The sequence below is a fragment of the Emydura macquarii genome, unplaced genomic scaffold (genome assembly GCF_026122565.2).
Source record: "Emydura macquarii macquarii isolate MOO-44397 ecotype Brisbane River unplaced genomic scaffold, CSIRO-AGI_Emac_v2 contig_2422, whole genome shotgun sequence".
NCBI classification, from domain to species: Eukaryota; Metazoa; Chordata; order Testudines; family Chelidae; genus Emydura; species Emydura macquarii.
The window spans coordinates 24,045,409-24,070,244 of NW_027132559.1; the positions used below are offsets into that span (position 1 = coordinate 24,045,409).

General features: G+C 39.1%; 1 protein-coding gene across 1 annotated transcript in view; it reads left to right on the forward strand.

The window, feature by feature from the left end:
• Window positions 1-2,159: 2,159 nt before the first annotated feature.
• MEOX2 (mesenchyme homeobox 2) overlaps window positions 2,160-24,836 on the forward strand; it is a 72,900-nt gene continuing 50,223 nt past the window's right edge. The window contains exon 1 of the mRNA XM_067562115.1: window positions 2,160-3,905. Coding sequence (XP_067418216.1) covers window positions 3,395-3,905 — 511 coding nt within the window. The 5' untranslated portion in view covers window positions 2,160-3,394. The remainder of the gene's footprint in view (window positions 3,906-24,836) is intronic.

Here is a 24,836-nt window from a genome sequence, read left to right on the forward strand (position 1 = left end):
TACCTCTATTTATTGGTTGTAAATTACTCATTTGTTTTAATGTTAATTACATATATTTGTGTTTGCTTTCATTGTTTAAAATTTGAAGTATAATGACCTCGAAAATATTTTATTTCATATGGAGCAAGCACATTCTTGTTTGCTTCCAATAAAAACTTGTAAAAAATTATAACACTTTGTTTTAGAATGTATCTATTTATTATGAAACTAAGAGCCAACTAAAATTTAGTCACCAATAATCATATTTAATCCTGAAATAGAGCAAAAGGGATTATAGGATCTAAAGAATCTTCAGTTATTCCCTCTCTTCTTTTCACCTTTTGGATCCTCCTGTTCTTTTTACCCCAAAAAGTGCTATTTGGCTCTGACTTCTGTTTCTCTTGGAAATTTAATCTTCCATTTTTTCCCCCACCTCCTGGTATTGTGCTTCACTTATTTGCTTTTTACTGTAGAGAAATTGTACTAGTGTCCCTGGAACCTCTAGAATTAAAAAGCCATTTCTCATATTGCATTTGATCTGGAACAATAATATTTCTAACCCCTTTTCAATTGCTTAGCTATTTTATGGCTCAAACTGTGTCGGTCTCCCTCTCTGCATTTCTATTTTTTCCCTTTAAGACGCCTTGTCCCACACCCAGAGAGTGATTGACAGGAACAGGTTGGTAAGAAACTTCAGGACATGTTGTTAACATCTGACACAGTGGAAGAGAACTCAGCCCAATGGCTGGGCACGTAAATGGAAGTTGCACCTATTAGAGATGAAAGAGCACTGTGCTTGATCATTATTTACAAGTTACCTGAAACAAAGCTCTTCTATCCTCAACCGTTTATTTCCGTGAAAACCATTTTAATGTAAACCAAAAATGTGTCTGCGGTTTTATTTTATCAATAAAGTGAATACTCTAGCGTAATTTTGTTTGACTTATCCTGCAAAACAATTTAAAACCCAGAGCCCTATACTTTGTAAATATCTCCGTTATTGTTTAATGAGTCTATCTGAGGATATTTCTTGTGGACAGCATGTCATGTTTTCACAGCCCTGGGAGCCAACAAAACAAATAACAGCCCAGCCATTGCATTTTCTCTGTACTCTTCCTTTTAATATTAGAGCACATATTGAAACGATAAGCACAACGAAGAGCACAAAATATTTCATCAGTGTGGTAACTGTATATTTCTTTTTTTTTTCCTGAAGAAAAACCAAGTTTTGTACAGTTCTCAGCAGCAGCAACTGGACGTTCTGGACACCACACGTTTAAAACAGCATTGTTACAGAGAAAACTGACTTAAGACAAGTTTTAAAAACATTAGATCTCCCCCTCCCCCCCCAAAAAAAAAGCGGGGGGAGGGGGGAGAGGGAGAAGGCTTACCGCTTAAAGACTGCCGCAGGTTCCAGCTCAGTCTGAAACTGCAGGGAAAAGTGGAGCAGCTGCTGAACAAAAGTTTTAGATTTTTTTTTTTTTTTTAAAAGAAAGTCTGCAAAACTAATTTCCCACAAACATAGGGCTCAATTTCCGTTTAAGAAAAAGGTCTTGCAAATCTCATTCAATTCCTGATTTTTTCCAATAGTAATTGACATTCATTTTCTCTCTCACACATGGACCCAAGAATTTAGACGTAAATGGCAGGAACCAAATGGTCTCGGAATTTTGGGGGGGATGAACAAGGGTTTAAGAGAAAATATTTATGGGCCTGATCATCGCTCGCTTGTTGAGCACTAATACATACATTTAAAGCAACCGACTGTCGTGTTCGTTGTCACCATTAATATCCATTAGCCATTTCAAAAGCAGATTAAAACAATCTTTCCAGACACCTGAGACAAGGAAAACAACAAGCAGCTGAAACCAAACAAACTTGCAGATGCAGAGACTTGAGATGCTGTTTTGCAGCACGCAGGGAAGTGTTGTCTCTCATTGACCTGTTTCTGCAGCTCATTACCCGCCAGTCATTCCATTGCAAAACAAACTCCCTAACATTTCAGCCCTCGGTGCACCCGAGCAGGAGCGCAGCAGTATTTGTGTTGGGGGAATACGTTTGATGGTTTACAGCAGGATCTTTGCCGCTGGAGATGCGTCATGGGGGCAAAGCGAGCGAGCGACACATCTGTTGCTGTAATTGATTAATCACAGCGAATTGAAGGGGCGAGGGCCCGCGCGCGTAGCTGCAGCAATTTCCCAGTTTATTACTGATAACCCTGCGGTCACTGACAGCCGCGCTTTGCTCCGTGCGGAGGAGGCGGTAGTGGACTGATCATCGCGCTCTTACCGGGACCGGGTTCTTTCTGATCGTTGTGGAAGCAGAAGGGAAACATTGCTGGGTACAGAGGGACGGGCAAAGGAAGGCAAGCGGGAGCCAGGGACGTTTGTGGCAAGCCGCTGTGGGGCAATACACCTGGGGCTGCAGGTGAGCGTGCCTGTCGGTTTGGCTTTGAAGCAGCTTCCTCCTACAACCCTTGCTTTCCCCTCCCCCGAGAAAAGGGCCGCTTTATTCTGGAGAAGGACAACCCCCTGCAGAGGCTGAACTCCATCTGCCCTTCACCATAAACAGCACGGCTCCCCGGGACACACTGACTGAAGAGCGAGCGACTGTCCGCGATGGCAGGGGGCGGAGGGGGAGGTCAGGCATTCAAGATGGGCAAAGTCTGGCTGCGAACTGCAATTGATGGGGAGCCGGGGAAGCACCGGAGCGCCGAGCCTGCCTAGATCCGCTCGGCCGTACCTAGCCGTGCGCGCCTCTCCGCCGTTTGCAACTGGGCGGCGGGATCGTAGGTTTATGTCTATTATTGGGGGGGAGGGGGCTGTGCAAAAAGTGCCACTTCTACTTCCTTCGCCTAAAGTTGCTGCTTTGACTGTAATGCACACGACGGGGCCCCCTGGCAAAAAAAAAACCTCAGCCCGGGCCGAGGCGTCAGTGTTGCAAAGGGCTCGGCTCCCCGGCCGTGCGGGAGCTTTCGGGGGAGTTTGCATGTGGTCAGTGCAGCGTTGCTAAGCCAGCCCCCGGCTCACGTTACACACTACTGTATTTATAACCTCTCCGAGCTGTTTCCCCCGGCAAGCAGTTCTCTGGGACCACCTTCTGCCGGCTTTAACCTCTCCCACTTCTTGACATCTGAGTAGCTCTGAGAGAGCGCAGCGAGGTCGAGTGGGGTGTTTGTGTTTTGGGTGTGGGTTGGTTTTTTTTTTTTTTTAAATGCAGCGGAGATCGGCCACTAGGGCTAAAGACCTGGATTATCGGACCCCGGCGGCAGCTGAAAAGCGTGTCGTTGCCGTAGTGGGGGCAGCACCGCCACCACAAAAGCCCGGCCCTATCTCTTTCCAGTGCGAGTTGACACAGGCTGGCGGAGTTGGAGCCTGCCGAAGCTCTCCTGCGTGGAACCTGAGCCCTGCATGCCATGGATCACACTCTCTTCGGCTGCCTGCGCAGCCCGCATGGCACGGCCCAGGGCTTGCACCCCTTCTCCCAGTCTTCCCTGGCCCTGCACGGGAGATCTGACCACATGTCCTACCCCGAGCTGTCTACTTCTTCCTCCTCCTGCATAATAGCGGGCTACCCCAACGAAGAGGGCATGTTTGCCAGCCAGCATCACAGGGGACACCACCATCACCACCACCACCACCACCATCACCACCAGCAGCAGCAGCACCAGGCTTTGCAGACGAACTGGCACATTCCTCAGATGGCTTCTCCCCCCGCCGCTGCCAGGCACAGCCTCTGCCTTCAGCCCGACTCAGGAGGTCCCCCGGAGCTGGGCAGCAGCCCTCCGGTCCTGTGTTCAAACTCATCCAGCCTGGGCACGAATACCCCGACAGGGGCTGCCTGTGCTCCAGGGGACTATGGCAGGCAGGCGCTGTCCCCGGTGGAAACAGAGAAGAGGTCCGGCAAAAGGAAAAGCGACAGCTCAGGTAAAAGATCACCCTTTGCTTTCCTGGCGGGTGGGGCGAGTGTGTGGGGGGAGATCCTGGGGAGAGGGGACTAGAGAGAAACCATGAGCTTTATGGAGGGGCTGCACTTTCCACTTCTAAGGCTCGCTTTATTCCAAGGAGCCCCCCTCGCTGAGGACACCAGGCAATCAGAGTCGGTATCAGAGTTCCCTAAAGCAGCGCTCCATGCCTCTCTCCATCATAAAGCAAGTTTATCGGGAGCATGGAAAACAGTGAGCACGTGATAGACCGTGAAATCAATTGTGAGCAGTTGCCTACGGTCAGGAAGGGAAATGTTTGTAGATTTGATTAGTATTTAGCATCTGGTGTTGTGGTTCCTCCCTTCTCCCCCCCCCCCTCCTTTCAAGATTCACAAGATAGCACTCTCCCACCCCATCCCCCTTTTTCGGCCAGTGAAACCTATTTCTGAGCGATTGCACAATACTTGGAAACTTTTTCTTGGGACTTGAACTTGTCTCCTGAATTCTAAGTATGTGTTGCATTCTGGGGTGTGTGTCTATATACAATATGTGCATAATAGAGAACGTAATTAATTCTGGGGCATGAATTGGAATTTATAAATCACCACGCAGGGAATCTTTTCCACACATTTTTATAAAGCTTAATATTTCACTTCATTTGCTTGGGCTTTGAGGAAGACTTTGCTGTACTCTGTTTTTGGTTTTTAAGAAGCTGACTTGGGATATGCATATTTGCAGCCTATACGGAAAGGTGGTGCTTTATTATACTTTGAGTTTATGTGCCACAACTGAATAGATCTGGGTTTTCAAAGTGAGGAAAGAAACTGTCAAAAAATCCCATACTAAAAAGGACAATGATCAAGAGTAGTTGCAATTGCTGACATTTCCATTATACATTTAAACGGTAAAACATACTTAGATACATGCAACTGATAGCCAAATAGGCGAGCATTCAAAATATTGAAAATTCTTGAGCAGACATACCAACAAAGGTGTTTTCTACTAGTGAAAGGATTTTCCAGATATTTATTAAAGTTCACAGGTGGAACCATGATCTCAATTCATTTAAAATGTCATTCATCTGATTTTTAATAGCGATAGAAAATTTGCTCATTTTTAAATTGCTTTTTGTGGCTACATTATATTTTCTTATTTGTCAGTTCCCCATGTCAGTTAGACTAGGAAAGTTTTACAATAGATCAGGACAGATTTGTATGATTTTACTTACTGTTGCTACATAGGCTGAAAAAAATTCTTGTAAATATAAAAATCTGTCATTCATGGACACTTGAAGTTTTATTTGCAATTGTACCTTCATTGTGCTTTTTAAGCATACTTGCACCATGGATCATGTGAGGTATGAGGAACATTAGAATGTTTTTACCTGGGTTTTTGATGGGATACAATTTTATGCTGGGTTGTGTGGGAGTCAATAAATTTGTCAGTCATTTACAAGGTAGAAAATTAGAAGAAAGCACATCTGTGCTTCACAATAGTAGGGAATGTTTATGTTGCTTTCCATTTATTGCATTGTGCAATGCAAAAACACAAATCAATGGGCAATAGTTTGGACCCTATGTTGAGGTCAATGGAATCTTTCCATTGATTTTAATAGACATTGGATTGAGCCTTTCGTCATGATCATGCTGATAGAATAACAAAGTCTGGAGTTAACTTTCTAAAGTAATGTCTGAACACAACCTCACAATCATAGTATATAACTTTTTTTTTCCCTCAGAAAAAAATATCAACTACGTTCATGTATTCTGTATGGCTTGGTCTTAAAAGGCATGGCACAAGGCACAATATTTTCACTTTTTTTAGAAGAATATTGCTTTCAGATCACAATATTTACCACCCCATCCTTTTGTTTTAATCTCAAATTTCTGTGCTGAATATTTGATATCACTGTAGTTTATGGCAGCAAATCTCATTTTTTGGGCAGTCTCAGAAACTAGCTAATTAAACAATAGCGCATATTGAGAGAGATACTTCCATGCTGCTATTTGCCACTTAAGGCAACATAATATTTTTTGGGATATTCCTATGCTCTGAACATATCCCAGCATTTTAAACTAAATTAGCCTTGGGGCCACCCAGTTTTGCGGTATCTGACTATCATTACTATAAATTGTTGACATCAGAACTGTTGACTCATAAAGTTGAGTTTAGACAGTTGTGTATTCTAAAGAAACCAGTACATCAGTTAAAACTGCATGCATTTTTTATTTAAAAAAATAGCTGTGTTTATTCACCCTTTTTAAATTCTCATGAAAATTTCACAGCACAGACACAGAATTTACGCGCTTATCTTTAGCATGATGATAATGGGTGGGGAAGGTTAATGCTATTTTATTGGTCCATCAAAAACTTACTCTTGAAGTCACATACTCCTGTACACAGGTAAATTAACTTTTTTTTTTGGTATATTGTGTCATAACTTTGTTCCCTGATTAGAAACCAAGGTGCCTTAGAAATTATTTAGGTAGCATTACTGATTTTGGATCCCACATTGGGGCCTGAGCAGGCTGGGAAGTAACTCCTGAAGATAATGTTGAATAAGCTGCTGAGTAAACATGGAGAAAGTGCCGAACACTGTTTGGCTAAAAGATTTGTGAATTATATGCTGAGTGGGAAACACCACTTAGTCATCTCATCCTGGATGTAGCAGGTCAATATGCCACCTAACCTGCCTGGGCCAAAATGTGGGAGAGTAAACCAGCCTGAGGGGGTATGCACACGAACCTTTAAACATTGTGAGTTAATTTCTTTAAAATAAACATTTCTGATGTCAACAACAGTAATAAAAACAAGATATCACAAAATATGGTGTAGTCTGCCAACAAATTTAGCACTTTTTAAATGCATTAACAGCCAAGATATTTGAGTGCTAATGAGAGGTGGATGAAAGCCACGTTCAATGAATACGAAAAATATTCCTAAAATGTGTTTGTTGATTTATATGGTACAAATTCTTTCATGAGGTATAATTTGGATTTTTTCCTCTCATAAATTGCCTGTGACTTCTGAAGCTATTTTATTTCACCATTGTAAAATAACAGGTTTTATTTACAGGGGCTATAAAACAAGTAACAAATGCAAAACTATTATCACTGTTGTCTAAATCCATCTTATTTGTGTCTAAATTTTCTTAAAACATCCATAATTCTAGAAAAGATACATGAGCACAGACGTACCTTGGAGACGCACAATGTAATTCAGATTTCATGCGAAAGCAATTTAATTTCTGAGTATTTTAGGAAGTCTAAATTTCAGTGGGAAAAATCTGAAAAGCTTTCACTATTCTGGGGAAGAACTTGAAGGAATAATCATTCGATATGCAATAATCTAAATGGATTGGGATATCTATCAGGATAGATGAATCTATATTAAAAGTGAATACATGAAGATATGCTAGTGTGTAGTGAAGCCCAATGCCATTTAAAAATACTATTAAGTATGAAAAGTATTTTTACATCTGACACATAACGACTCTGTAGAGTTCAGAGTTGTACAGAGAGGTTGATGTGTATAAATATAGCTATATGTCCATTTATATTTTTTAAATGAATGTAAAATGCCATCATACAAATGTAGTCTATCTGATGTGCCTTCAAAGAAACTGCTTAAAAAACCTAAATACTATAAATGTACTGTCTAAAACTATCACTTCAAACCAAGTCATTTTGATAAATGACTGTAAATAGTGTGAATTCATTGGTTTCAATGACTTCTGATTGCTCTTTAAACATTTCAGTAAGAAAAATGAGCTGCACCCGCATAGTCAAAAGGACTGTGTAACTGATTCATCAATATGTCTGTACTTTTCAGCATGGCTGTAACGAAAACAAGAGAAAAAACATGCAATTGGCTGAAAACTTTCTCTGGAAAGAGTTAATTTGTTAATTATGTTTGGGATGTAATATCAAACAAAATGTCAAAATATGTAGGTTATACAAATCAGAGGGGCATGCCCCAAATGTATTGAAATCAGATTGAATGATCATAATATGTTAGAGAGAAATACAACACAGATGATAGCATATTAGAGGCTAGTGTTACATATTGTGTTACTTAGTGAATTGTTTCATGGAATAAAAATTACAATTATATGTTCACTTTGCTCACGGCAAGTATAATTAACAGAACAGAACTGTACGTTTTATAATACCAACTATATTTTGTTTAATCCATATAATCTAAAATTCCTTGCTCTTAGCCAAATGACAATTTTAATAGTTTAGCACATCTCTTTGCATGAACTATGGATGGCAAATAGCATACAGTCATACCATCTAGTTTGAAGTGCTATCTGTTTAGATATGATGAGATTAATTTGTAACTACAAACACTTATGCCCTCCCCATTCCTGTATTAAAAAAACAAAAACAAAAAAATCAATACCCCAATCCAGAAAAGCAATTAGGCATGTGCTTAACTTTTTGAGTTGTTCCATTGCTTACAGTTAAGCACATACCTAAATACATTGCTGGACCAGACCCTAGTTCTTCTATAATACACCAACTCAGCTATGTAATTTTATCTTACTTAATATTAGCCAGTGCTCAAGCTTATGAGCAAAGTCACTGAAAATTTTGCCTAAGTAAGAAGTGCAGTTTTAGGATCCAACGTAGAGGCAGAAGTGTAAAAATATATAAAAAACTGGGAATTTGACAAAAAACAAACCATTGGAAATTCCATTTTAAAACTGTGACAGTACATATTTTTTAGGATTTTAAATTTATTGGAAGTGGGGGTGGGGGAAAGAATGCCAATGCCATAACTGAAACACAGATTCCAGCAATAGCAATAGCCTGGATGATATCAATTTAGGTATCACCTAATGGTTTGAGCATTGCTAATCTGAAATTACCTAAAATTGTATTTAATATTATGGGTTTTTTTTTTTTTAGCCCTAGAGAATAAGACCCAAACTAACAGATCCTGTGTAGAGTGTATTTCTAATGTTCATAGTAATTATAATAGACCTGGAGAAGTGAACATATGCTTTAGGATTTTTCTTTCAGACTGTTGTCCTTATTAGATATAAAATAGCAATTAATTTGTAATCTCTAGAGTGATTTAAGTGCGCTCATTCATCTGAATGCAGTTTGCCATTTTGGAATCTTCATTCTTTACTTTTTTGTAATGGATTGGTCTTCGCACACTTGATCCTACTTCCCTCTTTGAAATCAGTGGGATTAGGCACGTCATCTTGAAATTCAAGGCAAGGTGATCACATTCACTTTTATACTGCCTTTTATTTATTACTTAGTTATTCATAGGTGTGTGCAGCACATTTCATTAGGGTGTGCACCCAGGGAATTTTCATCAGCGGTGTCAAACTCAATTCCACCTTTCGGCAGCAGCTCTACCCTCCAGCATCAGCTTGGTTCGCGGGCTGTTTGAAACCCCTGCATTAGGGTGTGTCTGGGCACACCCAACACCCCCCGTACGCACGCCTATGTAGTTATTAGTAATTATTATTTAAAACGGTCACGCATTGCTTGGAGCATTAGTACGTGTTATCTTTTATAAACATAGCAGTGGCTCTCAAATTAATTTTTGCTGTGTCCCAGAAGTCATGGTGGCCAGACATGAAGTCCGTGGCGGCCACACTTGAGAATCGCTGGGTTAGTGTACAGTGTGAGTGTTCCCTATGTCATTTTTCCTCCTGCAGTAAGATGACCTGTAGAAGCAGTTTTCCATGTCCAAATGCGGCGCATTAACAGTATGCCTTAATTTGCTAAAATGAGCAAAGCTAAAAATTCATCAGTGATTCATCAGCTTGATGACGTTTTTTCCAGGAAGAGTTCATAGGCCTGCATCTTTGTTCTACTGCTCTAAGTATTTATTTATTTACAGAAATCAACGGGACTGCTCAAAACCATAAGGTTATTTTGTGCATGTTTGTAGTATCGGGACCAACATCTTTAGATTATTCAAAATGAATGAATTTTTAAAATCTAAATGATGTATCTCTTTATATACCGTGGGTGAAAGCCTACCTCCACTAAAGTCAATAACAAAACTCTCATTGACTTCAGTATGGGCAGGATTTCACCCTATGTGTTTACTTTATACACACGACTCAGGTCAGGCAAGGAAAATAGACTGGTTAGTTTCTCTTATTGGTATAGCTATTGTCATTTTCTGATTCTTGCATTCTAGCACTGGATACCTTTGACAAACGTTACGGAGGAATGTTTGTTTCACAAACGAAAAACTGCCACCATTGGACTGTTTTAATTTTATAGAAACATTTCTGTACTTAGAATTATAAATACATATTACATAATCTACATTTTAGGACAAATTTAACTAGATTGTATCCCTTTAAAATTATTGCTTACATAGCCAAGATGTGAATCCTACAGATACCTTTCATTCGTTGCTTATCTAAAATGTCACCGGTGTTGTGTAGACAGTTGCATCATGGAATATTAAGATTCATAGAGTGATGCAGTAGAATGACAAACAATTCATAATACATACTTTGAAATAATGGTGTAAATTACTTTGCTGTTTATCCTTTATTCTTATGAATGTAGATTTGCTTCTAAATAACTTTGACCATTATGTCAATGTACATTATAATGTCAAAGCCCTCTTAATTTTAAAGCCAGTACATTAACATAATACTCATTATAGATCAAAGAATAGGACCTGAGGGTGAAACGTTGGCGTCATTAAAGTCAACAGCAAAACTCCCATTGACTTCAATGGCCAGGATTTGGCTCTGAGTTTTGGAAGCGCCTCAGACTTTGCACCAGAAAATAATTTTGGATGCATTTTATAGCACTTACACAACCTGATCTGAAAGTGCAAGTGTTATACAATATGCCTGCAATTATGTGCAGGTGCAGAAAACAGGCTACTTCTGAAAATCAGAAGCTAAACGTTTTAGTTCTTAACAACTGAGTAAAACTTAATGATTCAATCCTACATGCATTGAAGACTGTGGGACTTGCACTTCAATTCGCAGGAGCAAGTCCAGCTTCGATATCTTACTGATAACTGCTTATACACAGGCTTTGGAAAACAGGATCCTTAAATATATGAACAATAACAAGAAGCTAAGGATATTTAAACGCAATTGGAACAAAAGTTCTTTTGTAGGTTGAACCTACATTACCGTTTATATTTCTCTTTAACTGATGAAAGAAAATAGTTGGCCCCACAGAGGAAGAAATAAATCTCAAAGGAATGAGTCAAATCATTCAATTACTATGGAAGAGCATCATTTTACTAAACCAATAAAATCCAATGGATTATGAAACTCCAACTGGAAGCCAAAGAAACTTTTTTTTGAAAAACTGCTTCTTGAACTGGAGAAAAATTTGGTTCACTAATATTATTTATGCCAAGTAAAATATGAAAAATTAGATTTGAAACAGATTACTGCAGGTTGTGCTGCAATCTAGAGGCAGTGATCTCTTTTTAAGGTCCTTTTTCTGTCTCCATTCTCTCCGATCTACAATAGCTATTTTTAATTTTAGCACCTGAGCTTTAATAAATACCGCCACATAGCATCTCTGTTACACGCCCCTGGAAATAAATCCAACATCACTGTATCTAATGTTTTTAGTGCTTAAGGCCTTTGTCCTACAAAGATTTAAGTACATGCTTAACTTCACACATTGGAGGTGAAATCCTGGCCCCTTTGAATTAAGTGCAAGTTTTGCTATTGACTTCCATGGAACCAGCATTTCATCCTAAGAGCAGCTGCATTGATTTTGATTGCTCCACTTATGTGCCTAAAATGAAGCAGGTGCTTACACATTTTGGTGAATTGGGGCTTTCGTCTATTTCTTAAATTTCCCAAAATAAACTGTGTTTCATTCTTTGGCCCTTCTGAAATCAAATACTAAAATCTGTTAGACATGTGATCTGACTGTGACTAACCTAAAAAAGTTGAAGGAATGGTAGGGATTTTTGTTCTGCCTTTCGAGAGGGAACCAAAACCAAACCAAAACAACAGCTCTGCAAAGGATCCCATTAGACAGAAAAACTCCACTAGGTTCCCACACATGTTTCTTTTGGGATGTTTCTAGTGGATGCTCTGAGGGGATCCTGTACAAACAGGTTTCCTATTCCCTTGCACAGCAGGACTCCATGCAAAAGATAGCATAGCCTGGGGCTTTATCACGTTTTCCTGCATTCTTTATGGTGTTTGCATGGGATGAAGCATATTCCCCACCCTCACAAGCTCCTAATTCCACACCCTCCTCATATATGGATCCCAGATCTTGCAGAGATCTCTGCATAAGGTGTTAGGAGAGGGGACCTTGTCGAGGAGGCGGCTGACATCACTCCTCCTGACACTTCCATGTGGACTAGGAGAATTTCAATTATGGTGGATCCTCCTTTTCATACAAATCTGGGGAACAATTGAGCCCATTTTGTCCAGGCAAAATATCCAAGATGAATAAATATGGTCTATGGCTTTGACCCAGCAAAACCTTTAAGCAGTTACTTAAATGTGTTTAGGCCTGATCCAGTCTGAATAACTCCTGGAGTTGATTCCTAATTCTTGTGTAAACTTTGAGCATTCCTCCTATCTGCCTACATAACTATTTAGCCCAATGCCTATACATACAGAGATATATTTTTTTTCTTTCTCAGCTAACATATAGTGCATACTACTAAAATAATATTACAAATATAGAAATGTAATCAGCTTGTCTAAATTTTATTTTTTAAAAGTCTGTTAATTTGGAAGGAAAAAAACAAGAGAAAATTCTTTAGGTAAAATATGTAAAGCTCAGAATAATCATTAAACAACAATTTAAGAACAAATATATGGTGCTCGATTCTCAGCTGGTGTAAATTGGCATAGTCCCATTGGACTCCGTATTGCTACGCTGACTTACTCTAGCTGTGTGACTGTGTCTTAGTGATGAACTGTACAAAATGTTTTCCATTGAAAGAAAATAGCTCTGCAGTACCACAACTTATAATTAAAATATGTTAATATGAGCTAAGGATCCTTAGTGCTTAACCCACTGAAATGTATATCTTTGAAAATCAAGTAAAAAAACAAACAAACCCAAACCAATAGAAATTCTGTTCTCTGTTAGTGAAGTTTTGAGAACCAAGAGTACTGCAAGCTCTCGGCTATAGTTAGTAGTAATGTCTTGCTAAAGTAGCATGCTGATGCAGTTATATTATTGACTCTATTCTTGTTTCAGAAACATTTTGGATATGTGCTGTGGTAAAGGCCTAATCTTGCAGGAAGTTAATTTAACCTTCTCAAGACTTAAGCTATGTGTTTTTCTAAAATGTTTGAGGGAGATTGTTTGTTTGTTTGAATTTAACACCTTTTTTTTTTATCCACTCAGAGAGTGAGTGAACAGTGCCTTTACATTACAGTTTCTCTTAAAGGGAAATGTTTATGTGATACTGACCTAAAATAAATAAAGAAATGGAGAGACCAAAGACTAGGTAGGAGGATGTAATAAATGTGTATCAATGAATGCAAGATGAAACAAAATTGGCTATGTATAGGCAGCATAAGTGAGGAAAATAGGAAGATTAATTAGCTAGTGCATGCAAAGTTCTTTGAACTCTATAGATACGAAGTATTATCTCTTCTGGCAGTTAGCATTTTGTATGCCAGTTATATCATGGAATTTAGCAATAACTTCTATATTGGCCTTTTAAAAAGATGCTATATTAAGTCATCCATTTTTATGAATTGTCATTTTTAAACGTTAGTAGATCAAACATCTTAATGTAATTAAAACATTGGTGTGAAAAACACAGCAGAAAAGCTGGAGATCAATTCCTAAATATTCAGATTTGGTTTAAATTATGAAGGACTAATCTGCCAAACTCCCCTGTAGGTTTTGTGTTTTGAATTTTACTTCCCTTGTTCCCCCATCCCCAATTCTTTTTATACTTGAATATATTACTACAATTTTATGAGAAGAAACATCTTAATTGCTTTAATATGAGAGAATGCAGAGAAATCTAACACTATGAAACCCGACAAAGCCCTCCATGTTTCATTGATTCCAAACTGATATTTAGACATAGGGAAGGTCTCATTGGAGATTGGTATTTTCCATGCCAATAGACTTTGCAAGGATTTCACATTTTTATTTTTTGCAGACATATCACCGGAGCTCTGCCAGACATGACACCCAAATGAACACCTCTTTTTGGACAAAGCTAACGTGTTTCAAGTACATTGGCTCAATGTGTTCAGCAGCTTTGACTATGTTTAGTGAAATATCATTTATAGACAGGCCTAATCCTACAGGGTTCTCAGAGATGTTGGGTGTCCTCAAGTCTTACTGAAATCACTCAGCCCCCCTGCTGGATTGGGCCCTTTGTAAACTGAATTACATACTGAGGGCCTGATCCTGCACCATGTACGGCTCTAATCTTGCAAACACTTAACAATGTACTTACCTCCCTTCTGTTTACATTACATATGCATGGCAGTAAAGGTAAGTCTAAGCTTGTATTAGATTCGATTTACCTACCAATACCTCTATCTGACTTGCAGAGTCGATGAATTCATTTCCTTGCAAGAGACTACAGCTGGTTTTTCTATAGGAATCATCTGAATACTAAAAAGTGGAAATTATAATAGGATTCACTCTTTTTTCCCTTAGGAATGCAATACCAGTCTTTATTATAAGATTGTCACAAACACACACACATACACACAATTAGCTGTGTCAGTTTTTTTCCCTTTTTTATTAAATAACACTGCAAAGATAAACCATTACATCACAGACTGCTAGACTAACACCATTAACTAGAGATTTGTTATTTTCCTTTCAAATGAAGAATCTGATGCGGAGCCTTAAACCCTAAAATACATATATTTAAATCTCAGAAAATAAGTACAAGGATTGGGACTTCTGACAGTCAGAGATCTTCTGTTTTCACCTAGGCCATGACAACTAGATATTGACAACTAGATGAAACGTTTAGTTGTATCACAGAACCAATTGTTTCAGCATGCACAATATTGAGCACAAACACAACTTCAAATCCCGTGCCACACACACACACCTGACAATTGCTGTTGCTGTTAGGCGCTCGTGGTTTCTTGGTTCAGTGGTGTGATCATACAACTCATGAAGACATTAAGCCTCTGGTCTATGATTTCTACTTTATGGTGTTTTCCCAGTGTCAATCCCAAATGATTTCTGTAAAATTACCAGAAACTATATAGAGATCCAACCCAGAGATTCAGTCTGTGTTTCCCCAGCAGCTCTATCTTGTCTATGTGGGGCTGGTCTGTATCTGACAGGTGTGCAAATCAAAATGGCTGCTAGTTTTGTACCCCTGATAGAACTCACTACTGTTTGATCAGGAGCTTCCAGCTTCTAACTAAGGATGTAATGAGTGCACAGGAATGTCTGCCCTTAATGAAAACTTCCGTACCAGTTTCAGGGCATGATTAGCTTCCTATACTCCTCTAGTGTGCTGAAATAGCAACTTTTTGTTTGCAGTGACTCAAGCCGCTATATTGCCACCTTGTCTGGAATGTTTCCATATCCTTCAGAGCAAGTAGAAACTTTTCTGCAGGAAGGATCTCTGTGCAAGATCTGCATAGGCTCTCATGGATGATCACGTTGGGACAGGCTAAGAGAGAAGATGCAGTGCCTTGTGTAACTGTCAAGGAGGGAACACTGCCCCTAGTCTGCCCTAGGTCCTGAGTTGGAGAGTGGTGAATTTAACCTCCCCAGTTGTTCCATACTCTGCTGAGTTCAAGTAGTCAGGCTTTATGTGGGTAGAGTGGATTTCACCCTAAATGAATACAGCATTTCATCCCCTTCTGTGGAAAAACTTACAGAAGGAGGAAGAAGTACTCACAAAACAACACAAAATAGATGTGTGGGGAAACCTAAAGCATTCTCCTTACAGCGGAAGGAGGAATTAACTATATGGGGAGAGCATGACTTCATGGTTAGAAGATCTGTGCCAATACTGCACAGCTCTTATCCTTCAGCTCTGTAGCTGCTTTGCCATTGGTTCCCTAGTTCAAGCTATACAATACCTCCTATTTGAGTGGGTAGAAGCTGTGGATTGGAAGTTATTATCTGCCACTCAAGTTTTCAATATGGGTCATGTTTGACTTCTCCTTTCCTTCTCTCATACACATCCAGGCTATTTTGCCGCTTTTTCCTTCATGTGACATCAAAAACCTAACCCTCCTTTTCTGTCCCCATGTCCATGCTCTGGTCATCTCTGTCTTGATTACTTGTAACTTCTGCCATGACTCCCACATTGTTCCTGTTTAAAACACAACCACTAAAATAATCCACCTGTTCATCAGACCAAATTACTTCATCCTTGGAATTCTTCCATTGACTCACACATGCTTATTTTAATCAATGGTAAATGTCACATAGCCCCACCTCTAGGACTCTGCAAAACTGCACCTCAGCCTACATCCCTGATATTGTTTCACCTCTAATCCTACCTCAGCTTCTTTATGAACCCCCAATTTCAGTGTACCATCATCCTCTCTCATTCAGTCCTTCCTAAATCCTCACATCTTTGCAAGTACTAATGCCAGGTTAGTCTAATGCCTCCTGCACTTCAACATTGTTTAAGAAAAGAGAGAGTAACACACAAAAAAAAGTCTCTACATCTACCTCTACATCTATAATTACATCTGCCATGTGTCTTGTCTCATCCCTCTAATATATTTCAGGCCCTTGAACGTAGAGACAGTTTTTCTGGTATAGCACTTATCGCCGTGTTTGTGGAAGGAGTCACAGTGGGACTATGAGCCAGAGATGATGATGATTAATATAAATATTTAGTGCTTAGAGATGTACAAGGCATAAAAGAAAGGTGTCTGCAACTTCTTTTCTCATTCTCTATGGAGCCAGTGGTGCAAAAGTGGGAAATTCAGCCTTTAACGCCAGCCTGTTGGGTGATAATTCCTGCGTTCTAGAAGTAGGGAGGAGGAATCTGCATAGAGCAGAGTGAAACTTCACTATAGGTGGAATGAGAATTTGTTTTGATTACATTTACAGTGTGGGTCTTGCACTCCATTACTCTGCAAGTGGAGTTTCACAACTTGAATAAAGTAAATAATTTCACAGCGCCACATAGCTACTGTGGTGATAGGCACATTACAAATGCATAGGTCACTTGGTTAGTCTATCCACTGTATCTAATTGGGCAATAATCAGGTTCCATTATAGTATTCTATTTTCGTATGCTAGCAGAACATTCAGTTTTAGGGGGAACTTACTCATGATATTTGAATGCTTAGGACTGGCAATTCTGCAGTTGTGTTAAATGTTCACAAAGTGTCATTGCAATATCAGTGAACGGGGTGCAAGGTGGGATTATAGAAAAAATGTATGAGACTTGAAATTCTGGAAACCCAAATTCACATGGGGGAGTAGATCACCAGAATAAAAAAAAATGGCTGTTGTCCAGCTCGTCTCCAGTGGGCTTTTTTCCACATCACAAAACCACTATACAATTTGGCACAACTTTCAGGCTCAGTCAAGAGGATTTTGTTCCAGGACTGAAATAGCTGGGAGTGCTGAATGCCAGGACTGAGGTGCATTTGCAGAGTAGTGTGAAGACACATTTACAGCTTTTGTCTGAACTTTACCTGCCTCTGGTTAATGGTGCATCTCTTAATTTTTATGAGTAGTAATTTCATCCATTTAAAACACAAAGAAACCAACATCATTACCTAATTTGTTGTGGACACAGCTGCAAAATGAGGACAGATGCATGGAATTAAGCAGCAGGCTGCAAGATTTATTAAACCTTAATACAAGGGAGGGACACTACCCACCCATCACCCATACTCTCCTATACCAGGCATTTACTGGTTCCAGTGTGGGGATTATAGGACTCCCTACCCTATAACCTGTAGCTAGCACCATGATTACAGAGCTTTGTACCATATAACCCATAACTGGTGCCAGGGTTACAGGGCTCCTTACCATATAACCTGTAACTTGGGCCATGGTTACAGGGCTCCTTACCATAAAACCCATAATGCAGGGTAGGGTCTCCTCAGCCTATCCCCCAAGACTCAGCTCTCTCCAAGTCCTAGGACCAACCCCCAACATAAGGAGGACAGAGGGTGCAGTGGGATGGGCACCTTGGGCCACGAGGGCCACAAGGTCTCACCCTATCAAATAAGCTCAAGGCCCAACACCAAAATCCTAGGTCATTTATCTTTGGAAACTGTTCATTTTGTTCTCTTCACACTGAAAACAGTCCGCAAGTTGCAATGAATAAACAACTCCACCCCAGTAAGGTAACAAGCACATTCCTACTTAACACACTTGAAGGTGTTCTGAGGAAGGCAAAAATGTCCCTGGTTCCCTGACAGTTGGCCCACGGGAGAAAAAATCCTTCCTGATTCCCTAAGCATCTGTTAGGCCAATTGGGTGGGCAGTGTGGGCTGCTGGAATGGATCTGAAAGAGACTTGAGCTGGGCTAAATTCTGGAAACTGAGGAATGCTAGCTAGTCAGCAACCCTCTCCCTCCTCCTCCCCCCCCCCCCCCGCTGGCCAATGGGTGCCAGAAACCTATTGTCCCTTTACGAGTGTCTCCCTCTCTTGCTACTGGGATTGTCCTTTCACTGCTGGCCCCATCAAGTTCCCTCATCTGTTAGTACAGGTGGGTGGCATTTTTTGTGAAGTGGTGACTAAAACAATCACAGGAGCACATCATATGAATAACTGGCATTTCCTGTGAGCATCCTTGGGTAGTCAAAGACCATTTCAAAAGACAAAAAATTAGAAGGTTTTGTACATTTTTTTTTTTAAAGGCTGGCAATGGAGATTCTTCTGGGCAACTTGACAGACAGGAAAAGTGTATTGATTGCTGGGAATAGAAAGCCAGAGTTTCCTGGGGAAATTGAGTAATTTAATTTCAGGGAATTAAATGCTAATAAAATGGTGGTTAACACAATTACAACAATTAAAAAAGTGAAGGTTTCAGGTTTCTGATAAAAACGTGATGGACAAAATTAAAAAAAAAAACGCAGGAAATGATGTGAAATCACTGGAAAAAGAAGACACACCTAACTCCTCTCTAATTCCAAATATATATAAGGAAGAGATTAGGGCCCTTACTCAAGAAAGAATTTGAGCATGTGCTTAAAATCCATTGACTTCAATGAGAATTAAGCAGGTCCTTAAACATCCTTCTGGAACAGAACTGCTTTCCTGAGTCAAGGCTTAGGTGAGATGATTAGAAGGATTCAGGGTCTGCCCACCTTTAGGAAATGCTGCAAAACCTTCCTTGTTGCTAATGCTTTTCCGTCAGACCAGAATGACATCTCAACACCAACCTTCTTCCCCATTCTTTAACAAAAAAACACTGTACTCCAAGCAAAGCTTCCTATTACCCAAAAAGGGAGAAGAGCCAGTGCCTCCATGAAGCCCACTAGGGATTTCATTCTTTCTAGTGTAATTAACATGGAAGGCACTTAGATATCGTAGTGATAGCTGGTGACAGGACAAAATCTAAGTGAAAATAGAACAAGAGAAGAACTCTAACTACCGTATAAAAATGAAGCTTTTGTTTTCATAATGAGAATGATTCAAGTGTAACTGATGAAGGAAAATAGAGAACATGTTTATGGATACAAAATAGTTTGGATAAGCAATGGCCTGGATTTACATAGGGAGTGTCATACTTAACAAACTTGAATAATTCATTTAAACAAGTGACAGGCAGGAATGAAGCAGTAGTTTTAAATGACAAATGCAGGGTGGTTTTCCGTACAGTACTACAGAAAGTCTAACCTATGAGGTTAACGAGTATGATTTTGATTATGAAATACTCATTTTGATTTTTAAAAATAGCTTGCATTGATTAATATCCATTGGAAACTGTTCCACAATGCACTAGATCTTACTTTCAGGAATTTCTTCCTCATTTTAATCTTAAAAATGTTCCTGATTTTTTTATCCCATTCCTGCTTGTTTTAGCCTCTAGTACTATCCTGAATAATTACTCCTCTGTGTGCATCCTCCAGATATTTGCAGACAGTTGATATGTGCTCTCTCCACTAAGTTAAGCGATGGCTCTTCATGCCTGCCTTTTTAGTTTTTCCTATTAAGTCAGTCATCCAGCTGCCTCATAATTTTTGTTCCTTTTTTTTACTGAACTCTATCCAATTTGTCTGAGGATGAAGCTAAGAAAGGACTTGGCGCTAAGGCAATTCAGAAAAAAACTCCTTTAAATAGGTTAATTTATATGTGGAACAAAGACCAATAGAAGCTGCAACTATGAATATTTTTAAAAAATAGACCTGCAATGACAGGGGAAAAGTACTGCATGGTACAAATACTAAAAGGATATATGGAGAGCTCTAATTGGCTATCTGCCTCTTTCCATCCTCAAAATGTTACTAAATTACCATAGGTAAATTAGTTAAAGAATTTTCTGCCAATAATGTTTATACATTTCTCAAAGCCGCTTTCTTTCATTCCAGTCTGAAAATCAGACTTCCCACCAGTTGTCTAGGTTCTTGATTTTCACTCATTACTGAAATATGAATCCACCTCATTTGGCACTGAAGAAGAGTTCATATACTCACAGATTAGAGAATGAATAAAGTAGATTGAAAGTCAAAATGCAGAGAAGCCAGAAGACTGCACACAGAATGAATAAATGAGACCAAGAACATGTGAACCTTTAGGACCAGATTCTGCAGTTAGGACACAGGCCAGTTTTGAGTGTGGTGTGAAGCCACACCACCCTAGAAGGAGTTTTTTGAGGCATTGTGTCCAAGAGAAACACAATGCTGCCCAGAATTCTCTGGTGCACGAAGTAGCACTATATGTTTATTCCTCCTGGAAGGCTGCAGAAGGTCCCTTCTGGCTGGGTTGGAGTGCAAGACAGTGACACCTGAGAGCCGTTACAGGGCTCAGTTCCTGAGCTTAAGAAAACACACAGACTGTAATTGTGCCTAGACCCTGCATGGAGGTGCAAAGAAGAATAAAGTTTTCTTGCGCTATCCACCCCTTTGTGTAGTTTGTCCTTAAGTGGGTAGAGGATAAGCAGTGAAAAAGAAGCAAGTTCAAAACTGTTAAGAATTCCTGTAGGGAAAATGTGTAAGGTCACCACAGTGAATATTGAAGTCTCGTAGGATAAGCACCTTTTAGCAGGTTAGCGACAAATCAAACTAATTCGGAGAAACCTGTAAGAAAACAACTTGAATTTCATTTCAGGAAGCTTAAAGATCAGTAAAGCTGCAGATGAATTCTACTTCTTTATATGTTAGCCCAAACATGATCAGAAAAAATATTGTTTTTCTTTTTATAAGGACTAATTTATCTTAGTGTCTGCTAATAATCAAGTTATAGAAAATGTTGTAAAAAGGCCCTGAATGGGATTTTGTTTAATAGTACTTTATTCACCTTATTTTTAGTAGAAGGAGGAATAGTAGTATTGTTATTAGAATTATTATTAAGGATTTGAAAAGCTAGAAAGAGCTGGCATTAAAATGAAAGGGCAATGGAAAGTTGGTAGCTGAAATATCGCTTAGATTCATGTGAAAGGAAAGAATTTGGGCAAATGATCAAAAAGGCACGACTCAGCAGCTACAGTTGTTCTTCATTTTAGGTGCCTAAATAGATACTTCTGGGTGTTGAACTATCTCGTGTTAAGGCAGCTTTCAGACTCCATCCTTTCTGTTCATAACTATAGGTTTATGATCATAAGTACTTTCTCATTGTCACAGACTTTTTTCCAAATTGCCCTACTCCTGTATCTTTTATGCATTTGCTCTTGTAATAGCCTGAAATTTTGAATAGACATTCATTGCAACCCTGACAGCTTGCCTTGAATTTAAAGCAAGAAGACCCCTTAGGCAGTTTAAAAATACTTCAGTTCAATGCCAGTCCTGGTTAATGAGGACCAAAAAATTTTGCACTAACTACTAGACCAAAACACATTAAAGAAAGCGTGTCTATTTATTGTGATCGCCGGTAGAGCTGCTTTTTTTTTCTCTTTGATTTATAAACTACTCCTTCCTACGTTATTAATGATTATACTAAGGTTTCTGTCCTGCACGGATGTAAGTACATGCTTAACTTTACACTCTGTTCTTACTGAAGTCAATACATTGAACACATTGGGACTACACATAAGTGCATAAACCTAAGCATGTGTTAGTATTTGCAGGATTGGGGTTAAATGAAGATCACATAAAAATATAGTACACAGTCAGACGACATCTGACTCTTAGTTTTCACTATACTGTTCATATACTGTTAGATTTGTTAGCATTGAAAACATTTCTGTGACAGTAGCACTCAGAGGCTCCAACTGCGATCGGGTTCCATTGTGCTAAATGTTGTACAAACCCATAGGAAAGTATGGTGCTTGGACCTAAAAGCTGGCTTATAAGGTTGCATTTTCCTTAGGGTTTCATTCTTAAACCATTTTTAAAAAAATTCAAATAGTATTGACAATTATTCAGGTCAAGTTAATCAAAAGTTTAATAGATAGATTGAAAAGAGAAATATTTAAATGAATAAGCCATATTGCTATGAAAGACAAATTTAGACACTAGAGGGTAGATGATCTTGAATTTAAGGCACTGGCCTGGGATTCAGAAGATGCGAGTTCAGTTCCCAGCTCTGACCCAGACTTCTTGTGCGATCTTATCTGAGGTATTTAGTAACTCAGTGCCCCAGTTTCCCTATCTGTACAAGAGGATAATACTTACTTACATCTCTTATTATATGTATATAAAACACCATGCAAAATAAAGCACTGATCTGGGTTGGTCAGTTAGGTGATGCCATAATATAAATGATGACAATAATGAAAGATAAATATTTTCAACTTCTGAATTGTTAGCCACTGTATTTGTGTGTGTGTGGCTGTAAGGAATAAATAGTACTCTTTTGCTTTTTTAAAAATAGGCCTATAATTATCTACATATTATCCTTTTAATGATTTTGAGCCAGTTGTTGGCAGGCTCGGTCTAACCAACCATATGTATAGAGGTGACACCGAGATATATTTCTTTGCCTCAACAAATATTACAGTTTCTTTCCAAATGGTCAGTTTGTTTGGCTGATTCAAGATCTCAGCCACACATTTCTCTAAAATTGAATCCAGGTCAAATAGCTTTCCCTACTGATTGGATCTCCTTGCCTGGCTTGATCAGCATTCTTCACTCCTATTGAAAGCTGTCAGTTGCCAGTTTGCAAAGGACCCTGTGTTGAAAATCCCTGACATTAAAACTCTTCTTTATTTTTTTTCATGTGAGGTAAACATGACTGATTTGTTGTCATTAGAAGATTATGGCAAAATGACATCAGTAGTACCTGGATTTAGAGCTGTGGAGCTTTTTCATCAGGGTGTGTCGTGTTGTTGTCTCACCCGCCCCCCGATTTAGAATGTACAGTTCTGTTTCAATAGGACTTAGTATATTCAGAGCCTCCAACTGTTGAAAACTCTGCTATTTGCCTTCTCACTGGACTGTTTGATCATCCATATTGTACAATTTACATTGGCTCCCACTGAAGTTTTATATTAATTTTCATATTTTATTGCTCCTATATAAAATTCTCCACTCTCTAGTTTCCTAGCTATGGAAACTATTGATGCTTATGCCATATTGTGAAATCTCTCTCCAAGAACTTTCTTGTATCCTGAGATTTAATTGGAAGGGCTCAGATACCCAGGTGTTTTTTGTCTTTATCACTGACTGACCCTTTGCCAGGAGATGTTCAGCAACTGATTTTTCTTGCTGTGATTTCAAGTCTAGATGTCTTAATATAGCTTGGTACAGTGGTTACTGCATTTCTGTATAGCACATTGGGAAAATGTGTGAAGGGGCTATATAAATGTACAGATTACAGGGGAATGGATTAAATGGGATTGGATTTCTGGAATGTGCAGCATCACCTCTTACTGTGAGCTCCTGTAGTGTGGTTAGAGCCTAGCCTGTATAGCATGAACATTTTTTTGTGATGTCCATTTAACCAATAAATCTGTCATCACTGACTGGTCTCCATTTCCTCTGAAATAAACAAATCACTTTTTGGTTCTTTGAAATCGTAGACTGCCGGGAAACACAAAAGTCACTTTTGCTTCATCCAGGGAGATAAAGTAGTTAGTAAGTGGAAATGAGCTGCAACTGAAGGAGCCTCAGTGTGCTCACACCTGCTAGAAAGTACAGTGGGTTTTCCACACAGCAGGAATTCAAACAAACCTCAGATCATTGCCTTCAGTGAAAGCGAGTTTGCCTAGCCAAAAAAATGAATTGCAGTGCTCTTGGAAACTACTTTCAAAAGCTCATTTCATAGAAACATAGGAAATTTGAAAACGGAAGGAGTCCAGGAAGCCCATCTAGGTCTGTCTCATCTATTGAGTCACCATATTTCTGTCTTCCAAATATTTCTCTGACTCCCATTTTAACCAAATAGTTGCTCCTATTTCTTCTCAGGTATTTCTTTCCAAATAGTACTTTTCTGTGTAATAATAATTTCCATTAGTAGTAGGCACTTTCACATGTAAGTTTGTACGAGCTTTTTCTTGAAACTAGCTAAGATAGCTGCATTTTATTTGCAGTCTCTGTTCATCAAAAATGTTTTGCAGCTAACTGTGGTCTCTTCTTTATCTCTTCTCTAGTAAAGAATTTGATTTTTGAATACCTCTTGAGTCCTTACTTCGGTCTGGTTTCTCTCTGCTGTACCTTCTCCTTTTCTTACAATATCCTTTTGAAAATAAGCTAATTAGAGCCCTTGCACAGTGTTCTGGGAAAGATTCTTACAGCTAGGACTGGACTGTGTTATGCATTTTGCAGATTAAGTAAAATTCCTCTTTTTCCTGGTTTTGCATAAAAGTGAATGAACAACTTCTCTGTTGACGTTTCACAAGATTTTCACCAATACATGATAGCCAAGGTTTTTTATTAGTGAAAGCTTGTGTTTGATTTGTACAAATATCTGTGAAC